General features: G+C 46.6%; 2 protein-coding genes across 5 annotated transcripts in view; both read left to right on the forward strand.

Annotated features, from left to right (window-relative positions):
• Nucleotides 1-13,719, forward strand: part of DCTN5 (dynactin subunit 5) — a 36,273-nt gene extending 22,554 nt beyond the window's left edge. For 2 of the 4 annotated variants that reach the window (XM_007988057.3, XM_073015241.1), the window contains 2 exons: nucleotides 2,584-2,686; nucleotides 3,995-13,719. In XM_007988057.3, the coding sequence (XP_007986248.1) occupies nucleotides 2,584-2,686; nucleotides 3,995-4,092 (201 nt within the window). In that variant the 3' untranslated portion in view covers nucleotides 4,093-13,719. The remainder of the gene's footprint in view (nucleotides 1-2,583; nucleotides 2,687-3,994) is intronic. The other 2 variants (XR_012092930.1, XR_012092931.1) reach the window with 2 other exon arrangements.
• Nucleotides 8,713-27,815, forward strand: PLK1 (polo like kinase 1). The gene is made up of 11 exons (XM_007988045.3): nucleotides 8,713-8,815; nucleotides 15,033-15,851; nucleotides 16,588-16,756; nucleotides 17,510-17,654; nucleotides 18,673-18,766; nucleotides 20,498-20,717; nucleotides 24,899-25,054; nucleotides 26,089-26,166; nucleotides 26,686-26,840; nucleotides 26,943-27,125; nucleotides 27,309-27,815. Exons 2-11 carry the CDS (start codon nucleotides 15,444-15,446, stop codon nucleotides 27,510-27,512), a joined length of 1,812 nt encoding a protein of 603 aa, XP_007986236.2. The 5' UTR covers nucleotides 8,713-8,815; nucleotides 15,033-15,443; the 3' UTR covers nucleotides 27,513-27,815.
• Nucleotides 27,816-27,962: the final 147 nt, after the last annotated feature.

Genomic DNA, 27,962 nt, shown 5'->3' on the forward strand with positions numbered 1-27,962 from the left:
ACATCCCATGTGGTAGTCTTAACTTCCGTTTGGATATGTGAAGATGGAGGTGTTCATCAGAATTGCCCAGATGCCTGAAGGAAAAGCTTAACAAGCAATATTTATAGGCACTGTTGCTGTACTATGAGTTTTACATTTATTCTCTCTATGACAACCCCCCTACAGATTGGTTTTCCATTCTGTTTCACAGATGAGGAAACCAAGGCTCCAAGATGCTAACTTTCTTGCACAGGATATATAGGTAGCTGTAGTATTAGCAGCATGGCTGCAGTTGTTAACTCCTTGGAAAACTCTCTAGGGAAGAATAAAGAAGTAGTTTCAGGCCGGGCGCAGTGGCTCATGCCTGTAATCCCAGCACTTGGGGAGGCCGAGGCAGGAGGATCACTTGAGGCCAGGAGTTCAAGACCAGCCTGGCCAACATGGTGAAACCCTGTCTCTACTAAAAATACAAAAAAATTAACTGGCCATGGTGGCGGGCACCTGTAATCCCACCTACTTGGGAGGCTGAGACAGGAGAATTGCTTGAACCCAGGAAGTGGAGGTTGCAGTGAGCCAAGATCATGCCACTGCACTCCAGTCTGGGCAACAGAGTGAGACTCCATCCCCCCACCACCACATCCCAAAAAAAGTGGTTTCAACTTTTACCTCCTCAGCTATTGCCAGTACATTTATGCCTAAGAAATACCTACATTTTGAATGTTTAATTTGATTGATCAGTTTACCCAGACAGCTTCTGAAACCCAGTTAAGCATTATTTCTCTTAAGTGGGCAAAATGGCCAACCAGTGGACAGAGCAGGTGCCTTCAGGCTGCATGGTGGCTGGTATACACAGTGAAAATATCCCATCAACTAGTCTTCTTTTCCAGGGCCCTTTGTGTGTGGATCCCTCCATGGGACTATATCATGCCTCACGTAGCCCGTTGGGTGTCCTTTTACTCAGTGCCTCATGAACTTAATCTGAGTTAGTAGGAGCTTAGTCATGACAGAAATTCTTTGGGTTTATGTTAATTTGAGGTCACCAGGGAAGATAGTTAGTTGCCATATTTTTGAAATTGCCACTAGCAGGTAACCCATGGAAGAGGACTTTACAAGGAAGAATGAAGAACTATAGTCATAATGTGCTTTTGAGCTAAAGATGTTGTCAAGTATCGTCAGGGCTGTTATCTACCTCGCTGGAGAGAGATCAGCCACTTGGGAAATTCAGAGCCACTTGGGAAATTCACATGCTTTCATAAGAAGTTCATTTAGCAATCTACCTTTTCCTAGAAAAACATATGATTTAAGTGTTTAATAGTGGGGAAAAATTTAAACACAACCAAATCAAAGTGTCTTCTTCATGTTCTTTGCTAAAATCTGAGATCTGGACTGGTTAGCATTGTCCTGGTATTTGTAAAGATTTCCACACTCTCAGTCAGGTATATTTTCTGATTGTCTAGCCAGGATACCAGTGAACTAATAGGTCCTGATGTAAATGCAGTCAAAAATGACCAAAACTTTCATTTCCTCAGCAAGGCGTCTGAGGTACAGCTGTAAACTGTACACAGAAGCCCTACTTTTCCCTTAGCCCATGAAACAGATGAGTCTCTCAGACCTTATTTCTTGCTCTCTAAATGCAGTGGATCATGGCAGAATTGAAAAGTGGTGACAGTGGTTAAAGTCTGGGATGAGGTTCAAACATCCACATGACTATCACTCACCTGTGGGAGAACAAGTGAACTAATAGTTTCATATCCAAATGAATTTGTCAGGATTTTTCCAGTTTGAATCGACAAAGGAGCAAACCAACCAACCAACCTTAAGCTGGTGGGTGCAGAGTGGAATGGGTGGTGAATGTAAACCAAGACTACAGGAGTAGATCCTAATGTCATGGCCAAATGGCTCCAGGGCTTCAGTCCATGTTGTAAGAATTAGTCTATCTCTGTGCTGCTCTCCTCTGGGAGGTTCACTCTCAGACAGGTTCTTCCTTCATGGAAATAAGATGCCTATTCCAGTCTTCCAGCCTGTCCTCTGGAAACCCCAGTGGGAAGTGCTGCTTTCCCCAGCAGTCCCAGCAAAAACCCTGAGGTTGGGGTCCATCAGACTAATTGGGATCATATGCTGATCCCCAGCACCTGTTACTGTGTCCAGGCTTGGGGTTTGGTGTGTGGGCTGTGGGGTGAAGCACATGGATGAGATGGGGATGGGCGGGTTACCAAGGAAAATACAGGTTCTGTTACCAGAAGAAAGGGGAATGGATGGTGGACAAGCAAAAGCACAAATGTCCACTAAATCAAAGGGAAAATTCAACAGAGCTCACGGAAGACTGAAATTCAGTCTGTAATGCCTGAGACATTTTGTCCTGTCTCTAGCATACAGCCTTCCCCCGCAAATGTACACAAACACACACTGTCACAACCTTGCTGCCTCCTCCTCGTCAGGTACCACCTGAAGCAGGAAATTGCAACCAAGCCTCTTGTCACTGTCTCTGGCTATTACATGATATCATGAATGGGGAAAATAGAAAGGAGCCTTTCACACAGTAGACTAGACAACTTTTACTCCCATTTCCTGATCCATTTCCTATTAACAAGATTTTAATTTCAGGGGCGCCGATGTGTGTTGAAAGACTGCTGCAAAATTCTTGACAACACAGTATTACCTCCAGAAACTGTGGTCCCACCATTCACTGTCTTCTCAGGCTGCCCAGGTAACCTTGTGTGTTGATTTATTTTAACTTCCTAAAACTCAATTATATTTTCCATCACAAGAGTAATGCATACAATTCCTATCTCTGGCAATATGTTGATAGAGCTAACTTAGAAATTCACCTGTACAAAGTACCTGGAAATGCTACCTAACATTTAAACTGTTTAAATGCATAATTAGGTTCACCAGAAAATAAGGAAATTATGAAGGGCCAAACACAAAGAGGAAACTAAGCCCAGGCTGTGAGATTGCACGAGTTAATGCTCTCTTCATCATAGAGTGGTTTCAGGGGTGATACTCATGTTGGAACGGAAATAAAGCTTTGGATCCACACATGACAGAGAGATCCTCAGATAACTCTTAAAGGATTCCCTCTCAAGGAAAAGTCGATGTGAAACAAATCTGCTGCCAACACAGAGAATGTACAGGAAAACATTTCTTGCCTGGCCTGGGCTCTGGGTAGAAAAAGTCTGTCTAGAGAATTTTAATGCTGGGCTTACCCTCACATTGGTCATGAGTTTAATTTATACATTCCACATGGCCCAGGAATTCCCAGACTGAAAAGTTAGTATAAAGCATGGTCTAAGACCAGCAATACCTTGAGGATACCTGAGAGGGGCAAATATTAATACATTATCTCCAGACCTTGGCTGATAGAATACTCACAAGTAAAGCCCATCGGGAGCCTGGAGTTCCAAATTATAAAACGTGAGGAAACGAAAGTGATACATACTTCTCTCAGAAAACTTGGAAAACACTGAAAAGCAGAAGGAAGAAGAAAACCTCACATTGCCTTAGCCCTACCCCAAGACAGTATCTTCTTCTCCATGTTGTTTTACACAGCTGAAATCATGTAGCATATACAGAAGCATGTCATAAATTCACAGATGGAAAATGATATGAACAGAGAGATTTGACAGTATATGATACCTACCACTGGGTGGTTTAATTGTTTTTCCAATTAAAAAATAAATCTCATCTCTCAGATCATTGAATCTGAGTTTCTAAGATGAACAGAATCATCATTCAGATTCTTTGGGGAGGCATTTGGCCATTCTACCGTGTCATACATCTCTGCTTTTGCAGAGGAGGAAGGAAAGACTTTTGTTTAGTAATTTCTCCATATTGGGGTCCTGCTGTGAAAAAGTTTAGCTGTTCTTAGCAAGCGCTGGACCAGAACAGCCCCAGCAATTGTTTAAGTGATTGTCAGACATGCATCTGATTGAAGTGAGAGGGATATTGCCAGAGAAATATCTTAATCTCTTGTAACTTCTTTAAGCTTCTTAGAGCTGGGTCTTTCTTTCCCCAGGACTCTTCTCAGGGGAGCTCCCGGAGTGCACTCAGGAGCTGATGATTGACGTCACCAAGAGCTACTACCAGAAGTTTTTGCCGCTGACACAAGTCTAGCATCTCTGCCTCATGTCTTGAATCTGCTTGAGCTCTAAGATGAACCTGAGGACAAAGTGAGCCAGTCAGCACCTAGAAAAAACTCTCTTGTCTTTGACATCTACCACCCTCCTCCTTTTAAAAAATTTCTTTAGAATTTCTCAATCCTCAAGGCTCTAACCTCTTAAGAATTTACTAACAGACAGACTATCTGGAGGAGTTATCTTCAAATGCTGTGCTTACACCTTATCTGTGAACAGTCACTTTGTACCATTATCTGTGGAACACAGAATCATCTGTTCCCAACGCTCCAGCCCCTTGGTCCTGTGGATGGCTGGATCCTGCCTGAAACGGACCTGCAGAGCAGCAGCACCCTTCCGGTGTGGAGGCTGTGTAGCTGGTGTGCTGCTCACGGCCATACACTACCCATGCTGAGAGCCTCTCACACAGGTAATGCCCAGCTTTGCTGCTGCTAACACATTTGGCCAGTTGTTGGCAATTGTTCATAACCCTGGGAAAGGTGTTTGTGACTTTTCAGAGCCCAGATTCCTGTTGGCTCTTAAAACTTGAGGGTAGGGGTGATTAGTGTTTCTCTCTTTCCTTCCCAAAATGACCTTAGCTGTCCTAGGGTAGTTAGTAAAAGACTTTTTAGCATTTTGACCTGGGGCCTTTGGCTTTCACTAAAAGTGGGGACCTCAGCATCCCAGATTGTAATTTTGCCAAGTGTTAGATTTGAGTCTCTCATGTGAAGGCATTAGGCAGTTACTGCTTGCCTCAAGGTACTTACCTTATTTCATTGAAGACACCACATTTGTGAACTCTTGCTCCCTGGCCTAGAACCATTCAACCCACCCTGTATTTGCTATAAACTCCACAATTCACACCAAAATGTCTGTACTCTGAGTCCATTCGCATATATACATGAAGGGCTCGTAAAATCAGTTTGTGGGCACAGAGCCCCAGGAGTAAATGAAGTTGCTAGGGCTGTTCTTACCATCTCCTTCTGACCAGATAGCACAATCTTTCCTGGTTCTGCTCTGACCTCTTAGCTTAGAAAGAAGATTTAGAAGTTAGAGGCTAAGCAGGTTGTCCTTGCTTAATGCTCTGATCCATAAGTGAATAGCACAGAACAGTTCAGTCTTGAAGATTAGAATTTAGCAAGAGCTATCCTGACTTAATATCCAGTTGCGGGGGTTGCAAAACAGAATAGCTGTATGTAATCATTGCCACTAGTTCCATCTAGAACTCCTTTCTAGCTTGTCATTTTTTAAATGTTTATACATTAAAACCACCAAAATAAATAGCTTCTCCATGCATTTAGGGCCACGACAGCTGACAGCTCCAGACCTGCATCCTCCCAGCTTGGGGGCCCTGAATGAAAGGTTTCTTCCCTTCCAGTTCTAATTTGGAAATTCCCAAAGTTCTCAGTGGTTTGTTGTGAGTTCCATGTCCTCTTGGGTCAGTCACTATGGCCATGCGTGTTTGGCCACATGATTAATCCAGTCTGGGTCATGACCTTTTCTTCATCCGAAACAAAATGGTGGGAAGACAAAAACAGTAGCTACTACAAACAATAGGAGTTTATAATTATGTGCTGATGTATTCGAAGATGTGTTGACAGTAGTGAGTGTGTATCCTAGGAAAGGCGAGCTGGACTCTGTCTCCATGGTGGCTCTCACCCCAGGGACCTAGGAACAGCCTGTCACCACATAATTACTTTTATAACCCTAGAGAAGAAAATCTCCTTATCCTCAGAATACTTCTAGAACAGCCAGATGGGAAGGACCTTGGTTGGGACTCTTTCCAGTTCACTTGGGGCAGAAAGAATTTATGGCTCATATAGCTGAAAAGGATGGGCTAGATTGGGCTTCAGGCTGCATCCCAGGACTCCAAACTGAGATCTGTCTCTTTGGCTCTCAGCTCTGCTTTCATTTGAGTTGGCTTTATTCTCGGGCTTCACAGTGTGGCCGGCCCCACAGCACCAGTTTTTGATAAAAAGAGCTCCCCTTTGCTGACAGAACTGCTGGATTTGGTTCTCATTGGTCCAGACGAGGAAGGTATCCAGCCTCAAGTCATCATTGTGGCCAGGAAGATGGAATACACCAAATGGACAGGCCTGGCATGTACCCACAGAGACTGAGAGTTGGTGCTGGTGGTTGTGGCAGATGATATTACCTGAAGGGACGAATGGGTGCTGGGCAGGAAAAAGCGTCAGCTGTCCAGGCCTCTCCTCTTTCCCTGGTATCTTCATTTTCCTCCCTCTCCCTGCTGTCCCTTAACCCTCTGCCCAGTCTCTCATTACTCCTGGTCTTGGGAGGTACCTTCTGAGGATACTCCACTGGGGGTACCTGATTAGAGGGCAGGGGGAGAATACTGCCTAGCCAAAGTGGGTGTTCAATAAAGAACCATTTGGAGATGGTCTTCTGTCTGGAACTGCTTCCTTTTTTTTTTATTTTTTTCCTCCAGATGAGCTGACTGGGCCATGGAACTGCTTCCTTATGATGCCCATAGCACCTTACCGAGGGGCCCTTATCAATAGAGTTTTAGTTATGTACCTGTGTTCTTGTCTGAACCCCCACTAGCTGTGAGCTCCTGAGGAGTCAGGCCTGAGTCTGTGGGTCATCTAGCACATCCTTAATAGAATGATTGCCTTGATGCGACCACCCTCACCCCCAACCCTCACATACCCCACCAGCATGCCTCAGACCTTACTCCAGCTCCAGATAAGTCTCAGATTGCAGGACCCCTGGTGCAGGAAACAAAGGTGAATGATTGTCCTGTGAGCCTCCTGTTGACTGATTCTGTTTTACATGGCTGCACAGAACCCTTGTGGTTGTTTGGGGTTGGTGGTAGCTTCTGTATTAGTCACTTCTGCATGAACCAGTTCACTCAGGATCTGAGGCCACAGTTCCTTTCTTAGTCACTCACCCATCTGGCAGACTTGAAATTAATCAGACAAACATTGTTCCTAGTTAACATATCCTTGGAAGTTTCTCAGCTATAAGGAAGAGGTCTTGGTGGCTAGGGGGCCTTTCTCCGTATCCTGTTCTATCCAGTGAGAGCCTAGAGGGTGCTGCCCAGCCACATTCTGGCTAGCCTCAGCTATTCTCCTGAAAAAAATTGGCATCTGACAACCTGGATGGTGACTATAGGTAGTCAAATCCAGCTGGCTGGTCTCCTGGGGTCTTCTATGGAGCTGCAAGGCCCCTGAAATGATACTGGCAGTGTTGGGACAGCATGTCCAAAGACCTGTTTTTTTCAGAACCGGTCTCAGCAAAATGTCTTGCCACCTTCTACAGTTCCCCCAAGTACATGATGACTGAAACACTTCTAGAGCCCCCCAGCAATGGGCTTGTGCTTTTAGTAGAATATGTGCTTGCTGGCATTTCGGGGTAAGAAGGTAGGCCCCTCACCATTTTCTGTACAGAGAAAAGAGACACCATCACTCATTTATTCATTTAACAAATGCTTTCCAAGCCACTACTAGGTGCCAAGCACTGCCTAGGTCCTGGGGATACAGTGGAGACTGAGATGGAGCCAGTTCTTGCCCATAGGGATCTCACAGCTTAGTGAGGGAGAAAGCCAAAGAATCAAAATACAGAGAGGGTCTGAGGGGCCCATTTTGAGAGCCATCATAGTGGTGAGGAGCGTGAGTGCTAGAGTTGGGCTGATCAAATCCCAGCCTGCCATTGGCTAGCCTTGTGACTTTGAGCAAGTTATCTTACTTCATGGAACCTCAGGTTTCTCTTCCGTAAAACGGGGAAGTTGGATAGGGTTATTATAAGGATTGAAATGCATTTATACTTGTAAAGCATAAGTACTGGCTCAGGGTCAGCGCTCAATAAATGGTAGTTATACCTACTTTTATTAGGAAGTGATAAACCTTGAGCAAAACCCCTTAGAGTATAAGGCATAATATTCTTACATATTTTTAAAATTTAAAAGTAAAAACATCTTGATCTTTATAATCAGTCCACCACAAAGAAGAGATGGAGAAATCACCCTTCCTTGTTTTGTTATCTATGGGGTGCAAACATTTAATCCTCCCAACTGTCAAAAAAGTAGGGATTTTCACAGCCTGTTTTACAGCAGAGGAAACTGCTATTCAGAGAGGTTAAGTAAATGTGCCCAGTGTTATACATCTAATAAATGGCTGAGCTGGAATCAAGGCCAGTTCTTATTTGGCTGCAAAATCCATGTTTTATGCAGCTCCTCCAGTATCTTGGCCTCCAAGGTAGCTGGCTCTGAACACTACCCTTGCAGCCCAGTCAGCCAACCCTTTGCTCTCCTGAAGCTTTTGCTGGCGGGCCAGCCCCACATGCTTTCCTTGTGCACTCTGACTTGGACCCTGAAGTGAGAAGAGTTGGCACAGGACATCTTACTTCCCTGAAAGCAGTACCTGGACTTTTCTGTATCTTCACATCCACTGGGCATTGGGCAAATGGGTCATGCAGATGAAAATCATCCAAGAAAAGAGACACGGGAGTGAAATTCACACCCACTCTGGCTTTCAGACCGTGGGTCTGAACATTAGCCCATGGTGTTTCTTGGCTGTACTGACCTGTGCCATTTCAGCTGCATTCTTCTCAGTTGGTGTTGTCTGCTGGCTGCTCTTTCTGATTTCCCACAGGAGCAGTAAGAGCCTGAGGAAGAGTAGGGTCAGAGGAGTCTGGGAGAATGAGGAAATATGAGAGCCCCAGGAACTGAAAAGGCCTGTGAGAGACTCTGAGCTTCCTGGGAACAGGTACAGGTTCTTTTTATTTCAATAATAACAGAAACAAGTGTCAAACCCATGTGCCTGTACTATTTCGAGTGCTGTCTTTGCAGAATGTACTTACAAGAACCTTAGGAAATAGGCACATCATCTCCTGGATAGAATCCTAGGAAATGGGCACTATAATGGGCACTTTATCCCCATTTTATAAACATGGAAATTGAGGCACAAAGAGATTAAATACTTTCTCAAGGTCTTACAGCTAGTGAGAGAGGAGCTGGCATTTGAACCCGGAGTTTTCAGTCTGTGAGTTTAACCGATAGATCATACTGTGTTTTGGTAGGGAGGGAGGAAGCAAGCAAGTGAACAAATGAGTCTGGGGTTTAGGACTTGCCAGATAAACAAGGCCCAAGAGGCAGTGTGCAGGTGGATGTTCTTGGGAGTCAGCAGAGCTGGGTTGGAATTCAGGCTTTGCCGTCTGCTGGCCATAAACCTTGGGTGAATAACTCAAGGTAAATGAGATCATCTCTAAAACTTTTAGCCCTGTGTGTGGCGCATAGTAAATGCTCAATAAGGGTTCACTGTTAGTATTATTGTTACTGGTAACATACAAATAGATTGTATTAATGGACCATAATTGCAACTGTATAAAACAAATTCCATGTTGACAAGGATTAGAAGGGAATATGAGAATGTGGAAACAGCTATGAAAAGACATAAGAGAATTAGGAGCATTTTCTTTAATACATCCTCATTTTTTTTTTTTTTAACTTTCTTGTATTTGTTCATTTTTTAAATAGAGACAGCATTTTACCCTGTTGCCCAGACTAGTCTTGAACTCCTGGGCTCAAGCGATCTTGGCCTCCCAAAGTGCTGGGATTACAGTCATAAGCCACTGTGCCTGGCCATTTTTTAGTAAACATTTCTAATGGAACAAGTAAAACATACATGCAGTGGGTGCTCAGCAGGCCTTGAGTGTATGAATGAAAAATATTTAAACTTGTTTTTACTGGTTGATTTCATTGCTTAAAAAACATACCTTAGCCGGACACAGTGGCATGCGCCTGTAGTCCCAGCTACTCATCTCTTAAATACAAAGTTTTATGCTTGTTAATTTCATAAATGTTAGAGGAATCACCCCAATCAAATAAAGCTTCTCAAAAATAAAATACGAAAGGTGTTAGTGGGATTCAGCTTTCTAGTTTTTTGCCCCTAGTGGATGGGTTGGAATTTAAATTCTTCGGATATTGGAACCAGAACAGGCCTGTAACTGATGATTTTTGCTGTGATTCATGCCTGTTGGAGCCTCTGGAAGGAAGGAGACAACATGTAAAGAGAAGCAATCTGTTTGGAAAATGAAAATACAGTTAAATTGCTAATGAGCCCTTGTCAAAATCAAATGTCTACCCTTAGAGGCTGATAATTGTCTAGTCTAATATGCATTGTTTTTTTTGAGTGGGTTAATTGGATTCTAAGACCAACAAGATAAAAAGGCAGCCTTGCATGTCACTTGAACCACAGCTGTCTGGCCACACAGCATGCCTTCACTGCTGCTGAAGAAAAGAAGCTGGCTTGTTCAGAATCTCAAATTCCCAGATCCTAATTGCCTGGCCCTGACTCTAAGCTGAAACCTGCTACTGTGTGCCATGAGCCTCAACGCGGGCTATGCTGAACTGAAAGCAGACACAGGCTCAATGACCAGGACTTAGACGTTGGGGCCGTTGGAGATTAAGGACCCCCTCCGTGGAGTGCTAAACTATGAAAACATCCTGGAACCTGGCTGAAAAGGGCTTATTCTTTAATGGGATCCATCTAAGATCAAGTTGCTGATAGGCTGTTTGACTCTAATACAGAGGCTAATTGCAGTCCTAACTTCTAATATTTGCCAAAAGCTGCAAGATGGGGAAGAGCACATCACAAGGACTGTGACCCTTCCTCCTGCTTTTGACAGATCAGACTCGAACCTTCTCTGGGGCTTCTCTCACTGCTGTTGACTTGTTGCATTCAGCTTTTGGGATTAGTTGCAGCTTGCAACAGTGGACTGACAACCTGACTCTACTTCCCTCACTTTTCTCCCAGCACACACAGCTTAGTAAGGTAGGTGGATTATTGAAATGTAGCTGTCCCCAGAAAGGTATTAGGCTTTTTTTAGGCTGCTCATTGAATAATCAGGACAAAAGAGGTGGAAGATTATGTAAACACATTTTGAAATTTAAAAAAATTCAGAGTTTCATCCTTTATTCATTTGCTAAGGATACCATAATAAAGTACCACAAACCGAGTGGCTTACACAATAGAAACTTATTTTCCCGCAGTTCTGGAGGCTGAAAGTCCAGGACAAGGTGTTGACAGGTTTGGATTCTTCTGAGGACTCTCTGCTTGGCTTGCAGATGGCTGCCTTCTTAGTGTGTTCTCGTGTGGTCCCTCTGTCTATGTGTCTGTGTCCTAATAGTCTCTTTTAAGAAAGATACCAGTCAGGTTGGATTAGGGCCCATCCTAACAATCCCATTTTAACTTAGTTACTTCTTCAGGGCCTATCTCCAAATATACTCACATTTTGAGGTACAGGTGATTAGGGCTTCAGCATGAATTTTTGTGGGGACACAGTTCAACCCTCCACACATCATTACGAATTCCTGAATGTGTCTTTCTGGTTAAGTTGCACAAAAACATTTATCTACTTGAACTCTAGGATGATGATTAAAAAAAAAAAGTTGGCCAGGCACATTGATGGACACATATGATCCCAGCACTTCAGGAGGCCGAGGTGGGCAGATTGCTTGAGCTCAGGAGTTCAAGACCAGCCTGGGCAACATGGCGAAACCCTATGTCTACAAAAAATGCAAAAATTAGCTGGGGATGATGGCATGTGCCGGTAGTGCCAGCTACTTAGGAGGCTGAGGGTAGGAGGATGGCTTGAGCCCAGGAGGCGGAGATTTGCAGTGAGCCAAAATCGTGCCACTGCACTCCAGCCTGGGCAACAGAGCCAGACCCTATCTCAAAGAAAAATAAAATAAACAAAAAAGTTTATCTACAAAAATGCTTTTGTGCCTCTTACATACAAACCCTCCAGAGGAAAGGCCTGGCTGAGAGAAAGAGATGGTTGAAAAAATGCAATGTTATGATTGCTGAACAGGGCACGACTGTTTTTGTAACATTAGAGAAAATAATTAAAGCCTGGCACCTGGGGAGGCTTGATCGATCCCTAGAAGCCACCTCTTGCTGAAGGAAAATTCCCAATGCTTGCTGCCTTTCCATGTGCTGTGAGTGCTTTGAGTTCAGACTGACAACAGAGTGGGTCCAGCTCCCATGCTTTCCATGAAGATCTCCCACAAATGTCATCCATGCTCATGAGATGGATCAACTTGTATCCTGAACAAGCAAAACTGTTTGGGACTCACTGCCTTCAGGCAGTCCCTTGGAAGCCAAGAACTCCAGGAACTTTTCAGATGGAACTGGAAACACTAGGGCAGGAGACCTCCCCTGGTGGGAGGCCTGTTCACCTGTACGGCTTGACTAATGGATGTCCTGCTTGAGGTGCCCTAATATTGCAAATTCTTTGTTTCCAGGGGTACCACCTGTGCCCCTGGGACTATGCTTCTGTACATGACCATGACTCTCATGATATCCCCTCAGCCCTGGAAAGCATTTGCGTTAGCTTCCACTTACTGACCAGAGTTGTACTGTGCCTGAATTGATGCCTCAGGTCAGGTTAAAAAAAAAAAAAAAAAAAAAGTTTCAGATGGCAGTTAAGGGCCGGGCACAGTGGTTCATGCCTGTAATCCCAGCACTTGGGGAATCTGAGGCAGGCAGATCACCTGAGGTCAGGAGTTTGAGACCAGCCTGACCAACATGGTGAAACCCCGTCTCTAGTAAAAATACAAAAATAAAAAAATTAGCTGGGTGTGGTGGTGTGTACCTGTAGTCCCAGCTACTTGGGAGGCTGAAGCAGGAGAATCGCTTTAACCCAGGAGGTGGAGGTTACAGTAAGCCAGGATCACGCCACTGCACTCCAACCTGGGTGACAGCAAGATTCCATCTCAAAAAAAAAGGAATTAAGGAGGAAGCCACCTGGATTTCTAAGATAGACTTTATGGTTAATGGGATTTATTTTAGCTGGTTAAATCCAGGACCCTACCAGGAGGAACTGAGGTCCATACTTCAGATTGGTCTCACCCTTTTGCATGGGGTCCTACTGATAATAATTTTGCTGTAAAGAATCCTCAATAAGAAGATGGACTGTGTGAAAAGAGATGAGAAAGCAGGCCTGTTTGCAAGGCTGGCCCTTGGCTGGCATCTGAAAGCTTGGATTTCAGGAGGGTTCTCATTAATCCCTAAATGATAAGAGTGGTTCACTGTGCCTAAACTGTTTGTACAAACAATGTGGATTATGCCCAACATCTGCCTGCCTTCTGCGAGTCTTGGATTTTCATATGTGTTAGGCAGAGGATGAGGTGACCAGCTCCCAATCAGAGCCCTGAACACTGAGTCTGTAATGAGCTTCCCTTGTACACAACAGTGTGTATGGGTTGTCACAGCTGATTGCTGGAGGAATTGTGTCCTGTGTGACTCTGCTGGGAGAGGACCATGGGAGGCTTGCACTTGGTTTCCCTGAACTTTGCCCATGCACTTTTTTCCTTTGCTGATTTTGCTTCCTAGCCTTTTGCTGTAGTAAATCATAGCCATAAGTATGATTACAGGCTGAGTCTGTGAATCTCCTAGTACATCATCAGACTAGGAGGTGGTGGTGGCACCCCTGGCACAGGGCACAAGGGAGACTTGTAGGGTGTTTGTCATGTTCTCTTTCTCAATCTGGGTGTGGTTTACAGATGTGTTCAGTTTGTGAAAATTCACTGAGCTCTGTGTACAATTATGATATGTACATTTTTTTCTGTAAGTATATTAAATTCCAATAAAAAGAATTATTCACACCATAGGGGTACTAAATAACTTAATTTTTCAAAGTCTTCCTTTTATTCAGCCAACATTTTAGTAAGTACCCTTTTTTTTTTTTTTTTTTACCAAGCACTGCTCTGGGAGCTTGGGACATGGGGTGGAAAGGACAGCATCATTGCTTCATTGCCCTTCCCCTTAGCTGCAAGGCAGGTGAAGGATGCTTATAGTATGGTTGATTTTTGCTGGGCTCTATGAAGGATCAGAGGGTGCTAAGGAGGCACAGAGAAAGAGCTTCTAACTTAGGTATTTTGCTGTTCCAGGGTTGCCACCTATAGAACAAAGGGGTGTAGCTGGGAACTGTGGCAAACTGAAAGCATGTAGGCACAGAGTTAAGTAGCTAGAGCTGATTTTTTTCAGGAAAGGCCACAAATCCAAATTTTTATGACCTCCTCTTTTAAATGCTGTAAATGTTTTACAATGGCCAGGCATGGATGCTTATGCCTGTAATCCCAGCACTTTGGGAGGCCGAGGTGGGCAGATCACTTGAGGTCAGGAGTTCAAGACCCGCCTGGCCAACATGGGGAAACCTCTTCTCTACTAAAATTACAAAAATTAGCCGGGCATGGTGGTGCACGCTTGTAATTCCAGCTACTTGAGAGGCTGAGGCGGGAGGACTGCTTGAACCCGGGAAGCAGAGGTTGCAGTGAGCCGAGATCGTGCCACTGCACTCCAGCCTGGGCTTCAGAGCAAGACTCCGTCACACACACACACACACACAAAAGTGGGAGGCCAAACAAAACCCTGCAAGACACATTTGGCTATGACCTGCCAGTTTGCTAGGCATTCTTCCAACCTTCCGTCCCTCTGACCAAGAAACTGAGTGTCCACTATTTTAGGCCCTGGGAAATTCAGTAGCGAGCAGGCCAGACAGCTTCGTTGCATCATGGAGGACTCTGGTACTGTGCTTCACCAACTTCAGGATGTGTAGGAATCACCTGAGCAGTCTTGTTGAGAGGCGGACACTGACTCAGGAGGTCTGGGGTAGGGCCTGAATGTTTGCCTTTGCGGTTCTAACAAGCTCTCAGGTGATGGCGATGCTGCTGTTCCATGGCCCCTTCTTTAAGCAGCGTTGCTTTGTAATCCGGAGGAGCTCAGAAGCGGCAGTTATTTGAAGGAGCAGACTAGCCATGAAGGTATGTTTGGCAAGCACACTTTTACTTAGATTTTAGTTCAGTTCGTGAACTAAAGTGGCTTGGCTGAGAGCTGACGGCATCGGGAGGCGGATGCTAAGGCTCTCTTAAACGACCTGCTGGCATGCCAGTTCCCTACTCTTAGATTGCTTATATTCTAGGTGGGGTGGAGGTGGAGGAAGATTTAAGGAAAAGCTTCCTGGAGGAGGCGCCAGCAAACTGCAGGAGCTTTCCCGGACGCCCGAGAAAGGGAGAAACCCCGAAGGAATTCCTCCCCTCTCGGGGCTGGGTCTCCGCATCCACGCCGGATTTCGTTTCCCAGGCTCACCCACGTGTTCGGGCGTCCCTGTCAATCAAGTTTTTCCCCGGCTGGGTCCGGGTTTAAAGGCAGCTGCTGCGCAGGGCGCTCCCATGGTGCCGCGCGGCGGGCGGGTTTGGATTTTAAATCCCCGCGGCCAATCAGTGGCGCGCAGGCTTTTGTAACGTTCCCAGCGCCGCGTTTGAATTCAGGGAGGAGCGGAGCGGTGCGGAGCGTCTGCTCGGATCCAGGTCAGCAGAGCAGCTCCGGGAGCATGAGTGCGGCGGTGACTGCAGGGAAGCTGGCACGGGCACCGGCCGACCCTGGGAAAGCCGGGGTCCCCGGAGTTGCAGCTCCTGGAGCTCCGGCGGCGGCCCCACCGGCGAAAGAGATCCCGGAGGTCCTAGTGGACCCACGCAGCCGGCGGCGCTATGTGCGGGGCCGCTTTTTGGGCAAGGGTGGCTTTGCCAAGTGCTTCGAGATCTCGGACGCAGACACCAAGGAGGTGTTCGCGGGCAAGATTGTGCCTAAGTCTCTGCTGCTCAAGCCGCACCAGAGGGAGAAGATGTCCATGGAAATATCCATTCACCGCAGCCTCGCCCACCAGCACGTCGTAGGATTCCACGGCTTTTTCGAGGACAACGACTTCGTGTTCGTGGTGTTGGAGCTCTGCCGCCGGAGGGTGAGTGTCGCTGCTGGGGAACTGGAACTGCCTGCGGGGCAGTTGGAGCGCCCAGACCTGGAGCTGCTGGAGAGTGCCCAGGAAGGGAGTACCTGGGACTTGGAGCTGCTAGAGAAGGGTGCTGGGAGCCTCCCTCTTAGGTATGGAAAGTGTCTTTGGTAAGGGCTTCTTGGCTCTTGGAGCTGCTAGAGGACGGGGTTCCAGTGAAGTGGAGTCTGAGTCATGTTGCTGATAGGGAGGTCAGCTTCTGGACGCGAGGTACTTGGGGGGAGGGGTGCTGGTAATGGACGCTAGGGCCCTGGAGTGGCCAGGGAGGAGTCCCAGGTTAGTGATGCCGGGCACTGGGAGCTTCCGGAGTGTAGCTGGGTCAGTGAGGGGGTAGTTGGAGCTAGACTTCGGGCCTTCCGAGGGAGATAAGAGTCAGGAAAGGGATCTGCTGCTGGGGACTTCCAGAGTGGGGCTGAGAGAGGACCCCCAGGTAAGGGAGAAAGCTAGTAGGAGAAGGGGTGCTGTGAATGGTTGTGGACAGTGTTAAGGCAGGGTCCAGATGCCAGTTGTCCTGGAGAAGGAATGGGGTGGGGGCATAGGGAAGGAGAGAAACCCACCAAGACCCCCTTTCATCCTTTGGGAGTCCAGAGTCCAGTCCTGTGCTTCCTTTGCCTGGTAACCCTCTCCCTTCCCCACCGGCCTCAATACCACCTCCCCATCCCTCCTGCCCTCTCCTTCCCATCCACAGTCTCTCCTGGAGCTGCACAAGAGGAGGAAAGCCCTGACTGAGCCTGAGGCCCGATACTACCTAAGGCAAATTGTGCTTGGCTGTCAGTACCTGCACCGAAACCGAGTTATTCACCGAGACCTCAAGCTGGGCAACCTTTTCCTGAATGAAGATCTGGAGGTGAAAATAGGTGAGTTGCTGAGCCTGCAGGGGTGCTTGACATCACTCCAAGAGGCTGGAATTTGGAGGAGGCTGGGAGAAAGGAAGGAGACCAGGAGGAAGGAAGAAGATGGTGGGAAGTTTGGGCTGTTGATTGCCTCTAGAATTCTCTCTTTAGTCCAGAAATTTCAAACAAAGAACCCACAAGTCAGTATCTTGCCTACAGATGCATTATTTTTTTTGTGCCCCAATACAGCATTTTTCTTTTTTTACAAAGAATTTGAATTTGTTTTTATTTTTTAAATTGGAAGGTTTGACATAAAAATTTTGATTCAGAGCTCCTTTTAAACAGTCATGAAAGCTCCAGTAATACGAGGACAGCATTTTCTTAGGGCAGCCCTTTGCTGGGCTGGAAAGCAGCTGTCCCCTTCAGACTTGTTTGCCACAGTCTCTACTCCTCCCTATTACTTCTTCACAGACTTGCCAAGTCTTGGAGGTTAACTTGCTTGATCCTTGAAGGCACTGGAGTTTTGCTATCCCTGCCAGTTCCGGTTTCGAAGCATAGCCCCTTTCTAAGGGGAGGGGTGAGAAGGGTCACTGGAGGCACCTCCCTGGTGTCAGCATGGCGGGAAGATTCCTGGACAAGCCTTGCTGCGTACAAGGAGCAGAAGCTTATGGGATCAAATGGCCCTGGTTCTTGATGGTCAAACCTTAACTAGCCTTCTGCATTGACAGATGGCAGAGGCTGGCATCTAAGTACCCGCTCTTCCTCCCTCTGTCCCAGGGGATTTTGGACTGGCAACCAAAGTCGAATATGACGGGGAGAGGAAGAAGACCCTGTGCGGGACTCCTAATTACATAGCTCCCGAGGTGCTGAGCAAGAAAGGGCACAGTTTCGAGGTGGATGTGTGGTCTATTGGGTGTATCATGTAAGTTGGGAGTTATCTCTGGACCTACCTGGTCTCAGCAGGGGCAACTTTGGGACATCCTACCTGGCTGACCTTTTCTGTGGACCTTTCAGCCTGCTTTACAGCAAACCTACTGCAGGGGACAGGTTACCCCCAAACAAAGCCTAACTGCCATATCTTTCCCTGTCACTGGTGTATCCTGTTGGATTTCTGCAGCCTAGGACATGGGGGAGGAGGAGGAGGAGGAGAAGGAGGAGGAGAAGTCGTCTCCACAACCTTACTCTAGTCCTTTGCTAGAGTGGTCCACAGGGCAGCATCACCATCATTTGGGAACCTATATGCGGAATCTCAGGACCCAGATTACTGACTGGGTCAGAATCTGGATTTTTTAACAAGGTCACTTGGTAATTCCCGTGCACAATAAGGTCTTAAACACTGATGAACATGATCATGGTGGGGGAAATTAGGCCAGGAGTTACAGATGGAAGGATGACGTGCCAGTGGTCTGTCTGGATTGAGACCATCAGCAGCGGTTGGTGGCAGGCAGAGGCTTGGGCCTTTTCAGGTATTACCTTTCTTGTTTGGGGCCTAGGTACTGGAGAGTTAGAAATGAGTTGTAGCAGTGACTTTCATACATCTTCGCAGTGGGGTTTTTTCAAATGAAAACTTGAAGACTTAAGTACAGAATTGCTAAAGGTAGAGCTGCTTCTGTAAGTGCAGGTAGCCCTTTGACCTGTTTTGCATGACAGGCAGCCTCTGAGGCCCTTGCACAGAGTCCTGGATGACCACAGGCCACAGCTAAAAAATCACTGGCCCCCAAGAATCCTAGTCTCACCACGTGTATTCTGCTGAGGGCTCATTCTAGCCAATATCATGGCTCCTGGGGCTGCTCAATGGACTTGGGGGTTGTCTTCAGGGGCCCCAGAGTTACAGTGAGTGTCCAGAGGATGCCTGGTCTTTGTTCTGACCCTGAGATGATTTCTCTTATGTCTGGGTTGTGGCTGGGAGGCTGGTGCCAAATCCTACCTTGTGCTTACAGGTATACCTTGTTAGTGGGCAAACCACCTTTTGAGACTTCTTGCCTAAAAGAGACCTACCTCCGGATCAAGAAGAATGAATACAGTATTCCCAAGGTGACTAGTGATGCTTTAACTTTACATTTATTTTGTTTTCCCCAAAAGCTGTTTATGGAGCCCAGCAATATCCTAAGACCAGAAATAGGTCTATCCCACCTCTAGGGTAGCCACAGAGCTTGCGAGGGCCTGTGTCTGAAATTACATACAGAACTTGACATGTATGTGCACATAAGCATTTTTTCTAGGAGGAGAGAGTTGGCAGATTCTCAAGAGATTGGGTAGCCCAAAAGTTGCGTAAAAAGCAAAAAACAAAGGAGGTGGGAAGGAGTAGGAGGCTAAAGTGCTTAAGCTTTGGAAATGGATTATCTTAATTCAAATGGATTCTGCCACTTAGCCAGATCACATTGGGCAAATGGCCTGCATCTTCTTTTTTTCTTTTTTTTCTTTTTTTTTTTTTTTTTGAGGTGGAGTTTTACTCTTGTTCCCCAGTGCAGTGGCATGATCTCGACTCTCGACTCACTGCAACCTCCACCTCCCAGGTTCAAGCGATTCTCCTGCCTCAACCTCCCAAGTAACTGGGATTACAGGTACCCACCACCTCGCCTGGCTTTTTTTTTTTTTTTTTGTATTTTTAGTAGAGATGGGGTTTCACCACGTTGGCCAGGATGGTCTCGAACTCCTGACCTCAGGTGATCCACCCACCTCAGCCTCCCAGAGTGCTGGGATTACAGGCATGAGCCACCATGCCCAGCCTGGCCTGCATCTTCTGAACCATAGTTCCCATCTATAAAGTGGAGTTCCTGCCTTGGAGCACCTCACAGAGTGCCTTGCATGTAGTAAGTGCTCACAGAATTATGAATCACTGTGAATCCCAGGGCTTCCTAATGGCATAGTGGTGTGCAATTTCCTTTTTTTTTTTTTTTTTTTGAGACAGAGTCTCACTGTATCGCCCAAGCTGGAATGCAGTGATGCGATCTCGGCTCACTGCAAGTTCCCCCTCCCGGGTTCACGCCATTCTCCCGCCTCAGCCTCCTGAGTAGCTGGGACTACAGGTGCCCGCCACCACACCCGGCTACTTTTTTTTGTATTTTTAGTAGAAAGAGAGTTTCACTGTGTTAGCCAGGATGGTCTCAATCTTCTGACCTCGTGATCTGCCCGCCTCAGCCTCCCTAAGTGCTAGGATTACAGGCGTGAGCCACCGCACCTGGCCATGGTGTGTATTTTCACAACCACCAACAGAAATGCATTTAAAGGAATAGCTGGTTCCTGCAGAAGCCTAGCACACAGCCAGTTTGAAGTGTAGTGTCCTTGTGTGAAGCCAAGAGGCCTGTCACCATAAGGACGGACATAGTAAATCCATCACAAAGTGTCAGTTCACTGTCAGAGACAGCATGGAATCAAGCCAACTAGACAAGGCCTTCACCCTCTCTGTGCCTCACTTTCCTCCTCTGCAAAAAAGGGATGGTAATAGAGCCCCACCCCTTAGATGTATTAGTGAGGGCTAAGTGAGCTAAGCACAGGAGTGCTTAGAATGCTTTCCTGGCACATAGTAAGTGCCAGGAAAGTGAGTTGGTGCTAGGCCACAGTCCATTGACCCTTCTGTCAAAGGTGCTCAGTAAAGCCGACAGTGGAGAAGTTGGCATTGAACCAAGTTGTGAACCACTAACCTGGGCTGTATTTGAGACTGGGAACTGCGTGTGGTCTATTGGCCTGCAGCCCCTTTGAGGCCGTACTGTACTCCGGGTCCCCTTCACATTCTGCTTATGGCTGTCCCTCTCTCTGCCCCAGCACATCAACCCCGTGGCTGCCTCCCTCATCCAGAAGATGCTTCAGACAGATCCCACTGCCCGCCCAACCATTAATGAGCTGCTTAACGACGAGTTCTTTACTTCTGGCTATATCCCTGCCCGTCTCCCCATCACCTGCCTGACCATTCCACCGAGGTTTTCAATTGCTCCCAGCAGCCTGGACCCCAGCAACCGGAAGCCCCTCACAGTCCTCAATAAAGGTACAACAAGGGTCTGGGTAAGAGAGCAGACTCCCCAGAGAAAGCCCAGGTTGTAGGGGTGTGTGTGGCTTAGTCCCTGGCCCCAAGAGCTCAGGTTTGGTTTAGGACAGACCTCTGTCCTTAAATTCGTGATTCCTATGCCCATCTGCTCCTTGGCCTTGCCGGGAAAGACTGACCTTACCATGGCTGGATAAACCTGCTATGCTCAAGAAGAAGAAAATGGACTGAATACCAAGCCTAAAAAATTCTTTCCAATCACTTTAATTAATTAATTTAATTTTTTGGAGACAGGGTCTCTCCTCTGTTTTCCAGGTTGGAGTGTAGAGGCACAATCACAGCTCACTGCAGCTTTCAACTCTAGGGTTCAATCAGTCCTCCCATCTCAGCCTCCCAAGTAGTTGGGACTGTCAGGCATGAGCCACCATGCCTGGCTAATTTTTTTTTGTTTTTGTAGAGACAGTGTTTTGCCATGTTGCCTAGGCTGGTCTTGGAACTCCTGGGCTCAAGTGATCCTCCCACCTCTACCTCCCAAAGTGTTGGGATTACAGGCATGAGCTGCTACGCCTGGCCTTTAAAAAAATTTCTAACACTTTTTCATGATTCATTGAAAAACATAAAAATTTCCTTTTTTTTTTTTTTGAGACAGGTCTGGTTGTCTCCTAGGCTGGAGTGTAGTAGTGTGATCTTGGCTCACTGCAACTTCTGCCTCCCAGGCTCAAGTCATCCTCTCATCTCCGCTGAGACTACAGGCGTGTGCTGCCATGCCTGGCTAATTTTTTATATTTTTTGTAGAGACAGATTCTCACTTTGTTGCCCAGGCTGTTCTCAAACTCCTAAGCTCAAGCAATCTGCCTGCCTTGGCCTTCCAAAGTACTGGGTTTACAAGTGTGAGCCACTGCACCCAGCCAGCATGAAAATTTTCAAGTACACATATAGAGCATAATGTAATGGATTCCCTCATACTTATCAGATTCAATAATTAGTTATCAGGATTTTGTCAAGTTTGCTTCATTCATTTATTTTTGTTTCTTTGAAGTATTAAAGTTAACCCCAGGCACTTTGCCATTTTTATACGTGTATAAACTTCAGAATACTTCTCTTAAAAAAGATGGACATTTTCTTAAAAATCAAAAAACCACATGCCATTGCTTAGGTTGTCATTGCTTCTACGTCTCTTCAGAGAACAGAATTAGGAACTGCATTTGTGGCAGTGGGGGAAGACTGACATTGAGTCTGTGTTGGTATTTCCAAATCACACATTTTTAAACATTTTTTTATATTATTGTAAGCTTATGAAAAACGTAGCAGAGACCAAAAAGACACTCCCATTCTCCCCTTTTGCCCAGATTCACTAGTTAACACTTTTTTTCGCATTTATCAATTGCCCTCTTTTTTCTGAACATTCAAAAGTTGTATACGTCCTACACTTTACCCTTAATGCTTCAGTGTATGCTTCCTACAAACAGATTCTTTTACATAACAATAATACCTGGCACAATTCCCAAGTTCAGGAAATTTAACATTGATACATACTGTCTTACAGTGATTTTCTTCTCCTCCACTGGGGAGTTACTGCTTTTCTTTTGGTAATTTTTAAGTGTCTGATTCAGACACAATATTAATCTGTTTTTACTTGTTTGGTTTATACTCATATTTCTTTTCTCTTAAACTGAAAATCTTGTTCCCTTACATTTAATATGCTTAAAATTTTCAACATATATGAGTTCCTGTTATTAAATGATATTTTCTTGCATTTCTAATTGTCTTTAAAGTATATTTCACTAAGGATACATAGTTTTAAAAAGTCACTTGAAATACTTTTTTGCTCTGTGGATATATCACCAATTTGATGTACAACTTCAGTTCATTTTTCAGTTTTCAATTTTTAGGTATTGGTTTTTCTTAAACTTCATTTTGGAATAATTTTAGGCTTATACAGAAAAGTTGCAACAACAAAAAACTCCCCAGAGTTTCCACATACCTTGCAGCTACTACAGTGGAATTTTTTTTGAGACAGGTCTCAGGACTTGCTGTCACCCAGGCTGGAATGCAGTGGCTCAATCATAGCTCACTGCAGCCTCAACATCCTGGGCTCAAACAGTCCCCGTGCCTCACCCTCCAGAGTAGCTAGGACTACAGGCATGTGCCACTATACCCAGCTAATTAAAAATTTTTTTCTTTGGGAAGCCGAGGTGGACGGGTTGCCTGAGTTCAGGAGTTTGAGATCAGCCTGGGCAACATGGCAAAACCCCATCTCTACTAAAAGTACAAAAAATTAGCCAGGCATGGTGGTGTGCACCTGTAATCTCAGCTACTCAGGAGACTGAGGCACAAGAATCACGTGAACCCGGGAGGTGGAGGTTGCAGTAAGCCGAGATCTCACCTCTGCACTCCAGCCTGGGCAACAGAGCAAGACTCTGTCTCAAAAAAAAAAAAAAAAAATTTTTTTTGTAGAGACAAGATCTCACTATGTTGACTAGGTTTATCTCAAACTCCTGCCCTCAAGTGATCCTCCTCTGCCTCCCAAAGTGTTAGGATTACAAGCGTGAGCCACTGTGTCCTGCCTACAGTGATGTTCTAATGGCAATTTTTCTTTTCCTTTCTCTACATTTAATAATTGGAATTCTTCTGTAAGGAAGAGCTGTTCCTTCTCTCCCATTGATTTATTTATTTGGTTATGTCTGAAATAGACTCATGGATATTTTATTCTTTGGGCTATATTTTAAAGGATTACTTATTTCTCTGTTTTCATTTATTGTTTTTAATTTGAGATAGGGTCTTGCTCTGTTTCCCAGGCTGGAGCACGGTGGCACAGTTGTACCTCACTGTAGCTTTGACCTCCTGGGCTCAAGTGATCCTCCACCCTCAGCCTCCCAAGTAATTGGGACTTTAGGCATGTGCCACCATGTCTGACCAATTTTTAAATTTTTTGTAGAGATGAGGTCTTGCCCTGTTGCGCACACTGATCTCGAACTCTTGAGCTCAAGTGATCCTCCTGCCTCAGCTTCGTACTTTTTTTCTTTCAGTTTTAATTTTTCATATAGCATTTTAAAAACTTAAGGAAATTTTCAGTTACCCAAAGGTGGAGAGAACTGTATGATGAGTCCCATGTTTCATCTATTTTTACTACTTATCAACATTTGGACAGACTTTTTTTATTTATTCCAGCCTCCCTGCCTTTTTTGTTACTGGAGTTTAAAAAAATTATTATGTACTATTTATTATTATTTATTATTTATTTGAGACAGTCTTGCTTTGTTGCCCAGGCTGGAGTGCAGTGGCAAGATCATGACTCACAGCAGCCTCCTGCGTTCAAGTGACTCTCCCACCTCAGCTTCCCAAGTAGCTGGGACACCATGTCCAGCTAGTTTCTGTATTTTTAGTAGAGACAGGGTTTTGCCATGTTGCTCAGGCTGGTCTCAAACTCCTGAGCTCAGTCTACCTGCCTTGGCCTCTCATAGTGTTGGGATTACAGGTGTGAGCCACTGGGCCTGGCCTTGCTGGAGTGTTTAAAGCAAATCCCTAATATCTTATTATTTCATACCTAAGTCCCTATCATGGCATTGTTTTGTAATTGAAAACTTAAACATTTTATATTATGCAAGGAGAATTACCACATGTTGGTGGGGGAATAAATAAATAAGGAAAAAGACAACATAAATAATCTGTGTTTCTACTGCCCAGATATAATCAGCATTAAAATTTCATGTATCTTTTCAAGCTTTTTTTGGTTATAAATAAGCATATAAAGCAAATTTTGGGGTGGAAAAAAATTTCTTGTGTTTTTATTTAAATGCCAACTGAATCCATTCTGTGGATGAACTGAACTACTCAGCCCTTCCATCTGCCCAGATGCTGAAGATGCTTTTAATTCTTTGCTCGAAGCTGGGCAGCTCTGAGCTGCTGTTGCCTTCAAGCTGTCTGTCTGAGTGGCAGGTCGTATCCTGCAGGGCAGGGCCACATCGTTGGGTCAGAGGCCAGAGCATCTGAAGATCTGTTGCCTCACAGTGAATACTTGTGCCTGTCACCTGAGCATGGCAGCTGCTGCTCTAATAACCAGGCACTGACTCAGTTTCCCCAAAGCAATGGTAGCTAAGAGAATTTTTCTTTCGGAAGAGTTTCAGCTGTGGCAGGGGAGTCCTATGCCCTTCCCAATATCCTTGTTTTTGTCACCTTTCTAGGCTTGGAGAACCCCCTGCCTGAGCGTACCCGGGAAAAGGAAGAACCAGTGGTTCGAGAGACAGGCGAGGTGGTCGACTGCCACCTCAGTGACATGCTGCAGCAGCTGCACAGTGTCAATGCCTCCAAGCCCTCGGAGCGTGGGCTGGTCAGGCAAGGTGGGTACTGTGGGGCCCTGGGCGGGGCAGGATTGCTTGGGGCATCTGGATAAGGCAGGAGGAGCCTTGGCCAACAAAGCACTGGTGACTTGTCCAGGCCCTGTCTCCATAGGACCATTGGTTTCCCCATTTCCTGATATCCAAGGCCCTGCTTGCTGTGGCTGCTGCTGCCTTTTCTGATCCGTCTCTTACTCTAGCACCTCGATGTGCCACCTTCACACGCTGTTTCTTTTGCTCAGTAAGTTCCTGTTGTTTCTTCAAGACCCTTGAAATAACAGACCCAGACGTACTGCAGCCTCAGGGCTTTCTCCCTGGCCCTGGCATGAAAGCACTTCTTCCAGACACCACATGGCTCACACTGTGGCCTCCTTCAAGTGTCTGCTCCAGTGTCACCTCTGTGAGCATCTCCCTGGCCCCGCTGCTGGTGCTTCTCATCCCCTTACCCACTGCATAGTTTTCCATAACACTTCTCACCCAACATAGTCCAACACGTCCTTCTTCTTTGATTGGATTTAAAGTAAGGTGTTTGTTGCATGCACTGAATATAACATTTTAATGTGTTTGCAACCGGCTTCTGTCTTCACAGTTTCCTAATTACTCCAAACTGGAAAACTAGATGTCTCTGACTCTTACCATGATAGAAGTCACTGATATTTTCCCCATACTTAATTTGATTAGTCTTTGCCCCTGCAACCACAGTGTAAGCTCTGTGGAGGCTGGGGTTTTGTCTGTTGCTCACTGTACCTGCAACAGTGCCTGGCACAGTAGGCCTTCAGTAAATGGGTCAGTGGAATGAAGGAGTGAGTGAAACTTGGTGCGCTGTGCTGAAACTTTCTGTGTAGAGATGTCTATGCTGCTGCTTGTCTGAGCCTGTTGGCAGCAGAGGCCCTGCTTTGCTCTTCTCTGGGGCCCTAGGCCTCTCAACTGAGCCCAGGTGGTGTGCCTAGCAGGCTTCCTTGTTCCCTGGTGTGGGCCACATGTGTGGACCAGAGAAGAAGAGGCTGGTCCTGACCAATTGTCTGTTTCTGTCTTAGAGGAGGCTGAGGATCCTGCCTGCATCCCCATCTTCTGGGTCAGCAAGTGGGTGGACTATTCGGACAAGTACGGCCTTGGTAGGTTTCTTCCAGAACCAGGTGGGTGACTCAGGCACAGCCAGGTGACCTTTTCAGTTGTTACAGGCTCTGGCCTTTTTGAGCTCCCAGGTACTCTTAGTGCCCTCCTTTCTCCATCCCAGGCCTCCCAATTCCAGCTCCCAGTGCTCCCCGACTTCCCAGCCTCTTTCCCCCACTGCCCAGAGACAGGGTCCTACTCTGTCGCCCAGGCTGGAGTGCAGTGGCACAGTCATGACTCACTACAGCCTCAAACTTCCAGGCTTATGCCTGGCTCCGGGCTCAGCCTCCTAAGTAGCTGGGACTACAGGCATGCACCATCACGCTCAGCTAATTTTTAAAATAGTTTGTAGAGATGAGGTCTCATTACGTTGCCCAGACTGGTCTCAAACTCCTAGGCTCAAACAATCCTCCTCCCTCAGCCTCCCAAAGTGCTGGAATCACAGGCATGTGCCACCGCATCCAGCCCCACTCCCCACTTTCTATTCCCCCTTTCTGAGACCTCTCTCCACTGATCCCTAGGGTATCAGCTCTGTGATAACAGCGTGGGGGTGCTCTTCAATGACTCAACACGCCTCATCCTCTACAACGATGGTGACAGCCTGCAGTACATAGAGCGTGACGGCACCGAGTCCTACCTCACCGTGAGTTCCCATCCCAACTCCTTGATGAAGAAGGTAAGTGCCGTCCGGCCCATGGGGCGTGCTGTTGCGGGAGTGGGACCTGTGCTGGAGGGCAAGACTCTTAATTCTGGAACCCCTCACTTACTTTTCATCCAGATCACCCTCCTTAAATATTTCCGCAATTACATGAGTGAGCATTTGCTGAAGGCAGGTGCCAACATCACGCCGCGTGAAGGTGATGAGCTCGCCCGGCTGCCCTACCTGCGGACCTGGTTCCGCACCCGCAGTGCCATCATCCTGCACCTCAGCAATGGCAGCGTGCAGATCAACTTCTTCCAGGTGAGCTGGATGTCACCAGGGGCAGGAGAGAGCTGGGGTAGGCTCCACGTGCTTGGCAGTGGCCCATGTGAGTTGAGTGTGGAGTGAGCGGCTCAGGTACCTATAACCTGTTGTGTCTTCCCTCTACTCCCTAACATACACTGGCGTCTGGGATCACCAATCCCTGCCCCTCTTCTCTTGCAGGATCACACCAAGCTCATCTTGTGCCCACTGATGGCAGCCGTGACCTACATCGATGAGAAGCGGGACTTCCGCACGTACCGCCTGAGTCTCCTGGAAGAGTATGGCTGCTGCAAGGAGCTGGCCAGCCGGCTCCGCTATGCCCGCACTATGGTGGACAAGCTGCTGAGCTCACGCTCGGCCAGCAACCGCCTCAAGGCCTCCTAATAGCCGCCCTCCCCTCCGGACTGGTGCCCTCCTCACTCCCACCTGCATCTGGGGCCCATACTGGTTGGCTCCTGCGGTGCCATGTCTGCAGTGTGCCCCCCAGCCCTGGTGGCTGGGCAGAGCTGCATCATCCTTGCAGGTGGGGGTTGCTGTGTAAGTTATTTTTGTACATGTTCGGGTGTGGGTTCTACAGCCTCGTCCCCTCCCCCTCAACCCCACCATATGAATTGTACAGAATATTTCTATTGAGTTCGGAACTGTCCTTTCCTTGGCTTTATACACATTAAACAGATGTGAATCTTCTTTTTCTTGTATTTCCTGAGGGGTGCCAGGGCCTGGGATCCAGGGAACATCTCTGCTTCATCAGCCCCAGGCTGCCCAGCCTCTGCCAGTCTTGTTGGGGGTAGGGGGTGACAGTGTCTCTGTGGACCAGACTGGAGTGCAGTGGCA

Source organism: Chlorocebus sabaeus, chromosome 5 (assembly GCF_047675955.1).
Source record: "Chlorocebus sabaeus isolate Y175 chromosome 5, mChlSab1.0.hap1, whole genome shotgun sequence".
Taxonomy (NCBI): Eukaryota; Metazoa; Chordata; class Mammalia; order Primates; family Cercopithecidae; genus Chlorocebus; species Chlorocebus sabaeus.